This window comes from Carya illinoinensis, chromosome 11 (assembly GCF_018687715.1).
Source record: "Carya illinoinensis cultivar Pawnee chromosome 11, C.illinoinensisPawnee_v1, whole genome shotgun sequence".
Classification (NCBI taxonomy): Eukaryota; Viridiplantae; Streptophyta; class Magnoliopsida; order Fagales; family Juglandaceae; genus Carya; species Carya illinoinensis.
The window spans coordinates 13,499,726-13,503,589 of NC_056762.1; the positions used below are offsets into that span (position 1 = coordinate 13,499,726).

The following is a 3,864-nucleotide window of genomic DNA, read 5'->3' on the forward strand; positions in this document are numbered from 1 at the left end:
CAGGCAAGTTTGAAATTAACTCTATTTTAGCCTTATCAACCTCAATGCCTCGTGATGACACAATGTGTCCAAGAACTATGCCCTGTTGTACCATAAAATGACATTTCTCCCAATTTAACAGTAGCTGGTTTTCCTCACATCTAGTTAGAACAACTTGTAGGTTGTCCAAGCAAGCATCAAATGATTTTTCAAAGACTGAAAAATCATCCATAAATACTTCTACAATGTCCTCAATTAAATCACTAAAGATGCTTAACATGCATCTTTAGAAAGTAGCCGGGGCATTACATAGCCCGAATGGCATTCTTTTGAAAGCAAAAGTGCCAAAGGGACAAGTAAATGTGGTTTTCTCTTGGTCCTCATAGGCTATCTCTATTTGATAGTATCCAGAAAACCCATCTAAGAAACAATAGTACTCATGTCCCACTACTTTTTCTAAAATCTGGTCAAGGAAAGGCAAGGGAAAATGGTCCTTCCTAGAGGTTGCATTCAGTTTCTTATAGTCTACACACATTCTCCAACCTGTGGTTACCTTAGTAGGCACTAAGTCCCCCTTGTCATTATCTATCATAGTCACCCCAGATTTTTTTGGAACAACTTGGATTGGACTAACCCATTTGCTATCTGCAATGGGATGGACGATTCTTATGTCTAAAAGTTTCAAAACCTTAGTTTTTACTACTTCCTTCATTGTAGGATTTAATCTCCTTTGCATCTCCCTAGAAGGTTTTGAGTCCTCTTCTAAATATATCCTATGAGTGCAAGTAAGAGGGCTTATACCTTTGATGTCAGCAATGGACCAACCAGTGGTTGCTTTATGTTGTTTCAGCATGGTCAGTAACTTATTCTCTTGATCAGGAGTTAATTGAGAAGAGATTACCACTGGAAATGAATTTTTTGGACCCAGGTGAGCATATTTCAGTTATGAAGGCAGAGGCTTTAGTTCCAGCACTGGGAACTTCTCTGTGGAAGGCTTTAATGCTGCTGGAATTTCTGGTAATGGCTCAAATTTCAACTTCCACTGCACCTCAGTGGGGTTTCCTGTAGCACAAACAAAGGACATAATGTTAGCAGGTTCAATTAAATCAAGGGAGTTCTCTAATTCCTCCCATTGCTCACTATAATCATAATTCAGCAAAGAATTTTTAGAGAGAAGAGATTCCAATGCATTGACTTCTTGAAGTTCCTCGAGTTCTTGAGGTTGCCTGCACAAGTTGAAAATGTTCAATTCTAGGGTCATGTTCCCAAAGCTTAATTTCAAGACACCACTCCTACAATTAATTATGGCATTAGCAGTTGCTAAGAATGATCTCCCTAAAATCACAGGTGCTGAAGAATTTGAATGGACATTTACTTTCATGTCCAGCACCACAAAATCTATTGGATAGTATAATTTATCTACTTGGACCAAGACATCCTCAACAATACCCTTTGGTATTTTGATGGATCTATCAGCAAGCTGTAAAATAATGGAAGTGGCCTTTAATTCCCCTCAGCCCAGCTGTTCATACACACTAAAAGGAAGTAAATTAATCCCTGAACCCAAATCAAGTAAAGCCTGGCCAATCTTTGAATTTCCAATGACACAAGAAATAGTGGGTGAACCAGGGTCTTTATACTTGGGAGGTGTATGATTTTGAATTATTGCACTGACTTGCTCAGTTAGAAAAGCCTTTTTCTACACATTTAAATTTTTTTTACAGTGCATAAATCCTTTAGAAACTTAGCGTAAGCAGGAATTTTCTTGATGGCATCAAGAAGAGGAATATTAATTCTAACTTGTCCAAAAATTTCCAGAATTTTAGCATGTTGTTTTTCTTTATGCAGAGAAAGCAATCTATGTGGGAATGGGGTAGGTGTGGAACATGGAAGTGCTTCAGATTCTAACATGCTGGGCTCACCTCTATTTTTAGAAGGATTAGAAATTTTACTTGAGCTAGCTGCACCATATGCAGGAATATCCATCACCTTACCACTTCTTAGAGTTGTGATGGCCTTAACAGAGTTGACATTGGCACCTTCAACACTACTTTGAGCTTGCTGGTTTAGTCCTTGGCGGTTGGGTTGCGGTTGAGCAGGGAATTTCCTTTTTTCTTGAACAGTCAAGGACGTGGTCACTCTTGTGAGTGACCTTCTGATGTCATTTATTGCTTGTGTATTCTAGTTGTTTATTGTATTCTGATTTTGCTTGAACTGCGGGAGGCTCACTGATAGCTGCTATATGGTATCTTCCAAGTTTTTCTTTTGCACAAGAGGTGTATTATTTGCATATTATGAAGGTCCTGGAGTTGTTGGTGCTGAATAGGGGGTGTATTGGGCAGGTCCTAAGCTTGCTGGCTGCTCATTTCTCTAACCAAAATTTGGATGGTTCCTCCAACCTGAATTATAAGTTTTAGAGTATGGTCCAGAAAAATTTTTAGAGATCATATTCACAGCATTAGATTGGTCAAGTAAAACTTCTTCAAAAGCAGGAATTGTTGGGCATGCACCAGTCATATGCCCTGGATCTTCACATATATTACATTTCTCAGAAGTAGATGGTAAGACTTGTAACTCATTGACTTTCTTAAGCTCTATGGATTCAACCTTCTTAGAGAGTAAAGCAAGTCTAGCATGCAAATCATCAGAATCTTTCAAATGGTACTTTCCACCCCCACTTGAAAACTTTTGATTTTCAGATCTGTCATACACCTCAGAAACATCCCATGATTGAGCATTTTCAGACAAGTAGTCAAAGTACTCAAAGGCTTCCAAGGGTTCTTTATTAAAAAACTCACCATTGCACATTGTTTCTACAAATTGTCTCATTTTTGGTTGTAAAACCTCATAAAAAAAACTTATGACTCTCCAATCTTCATACCCATGATGAGGACATGCATTCAATAAATCTTTAAAACATTCCCAGCAATGATAAAAAGTTTCTCCATCCTTTTGACCAAAATTCATAATTTGTCTTTTTAAAGCATTGGTCCTATGCATTGAATTTTTTTTTTTTAAAAATCTGTTTGCATTTCCTGCCACGTCCCAATAGACCTAGGCGTTAAGGAATTCAGCCAAGTCTTAGCTTTATCCTTTAGAGAAAATGGGAACAGTTTTAACCTAATAACTTCTTCAGTGCATGTTCTATCCATGAAAGTTGAGCAAACATCTTCAAACTCTTTGATGTGCAAATAGGGATTTTTTGATTCCATGCCATGAAAATGTGGTAGCAGTGGAATCATCCCAGGTTTGAAGTTAAAATTATTTGCATTCCAAGGTTGAATGATACAAGAGGGTGGACTAGTCCTAACGGACTGCAAATACTCTCTAAGTGTCCTGTTGGGATTTACCATTTCCCTATCATTGTGTCCTTCTTCAGCCATGTTACTATGAGTATCAAATGATGATTCAAATGCTGAATTAAGAGAAACAGATGATGCACTCGATGATGAGGTGATGATTCAGTCCTAGCAAGTCTATATGTGCTATCTCTAGCCCAACCAGACATGCAAATTCACAACAAAACAAGATAAAAGTAAACAAGTAAAATGAGAGGTAAAGATATCAACTCTCTTCATAGCCCAAAAAACACCATATGATAGTGTGCTGAAAACACTAGTTGTCTTCGACAACGGCGCCAAAAACTTGACTTAGTCCAAATTACCACTCCCAAGTGTAGAAGTAGTTCAGTTGTAATAATAAGGAAGTCCCAAGGTCATTTCCACAAGGACAAGTGTGATTCTAGCAACATGCTTGAGAAAGCTTTTTGGAAAACTATGATGTTACAGAAGGAATATCCTATGACTTTCTTTGTTTGAATTTTTATGACTTTTGTGTTGAAAACAAGTTGGAAAAGAAAAAAGAGGTCTCCACCCAGTTAAGGGT

At 37.8% G+C, this 3,864-nt stretch overlaps 1 protein-coding gene and 1 non-coding gene across 2 annotated transcripts; one reads left to right on the forward strand and one right to left on the reverse strand.

The window, feature by feature from the left end:
- Nucleotides 1-2,349: 2,349 nt before the first annotated feature.
- On the reverse strand, nucleotides 2,350-3,362 carry LOC122282223. Its single transcript, XM_043094175.1, has 2 exons — nucleotides 3,034-3,362; nucleotides 2,350-2,680 (listed from the first exon to the last, which is right to left on the reverse strand). Exons 1-2 carry the CDS (start codon nucleotides 3,360-3,362, stop codon nucleotides 2,350-2,352), a joined length of 660 nt encoding a protein of 219 aa, XP_042950109.1.
- LOC122283516 lies at nucleotides 2,858-2,965 on the forward strand. Its single transcript, XR_006230917.1, has one exon. It is a non-coding gene; the product is annotated as a small nucleolar RNA R71 (small nucleolar RNA).
- Nucleotides 3,363-3,864: the final 502 nt, after the last annotated feature.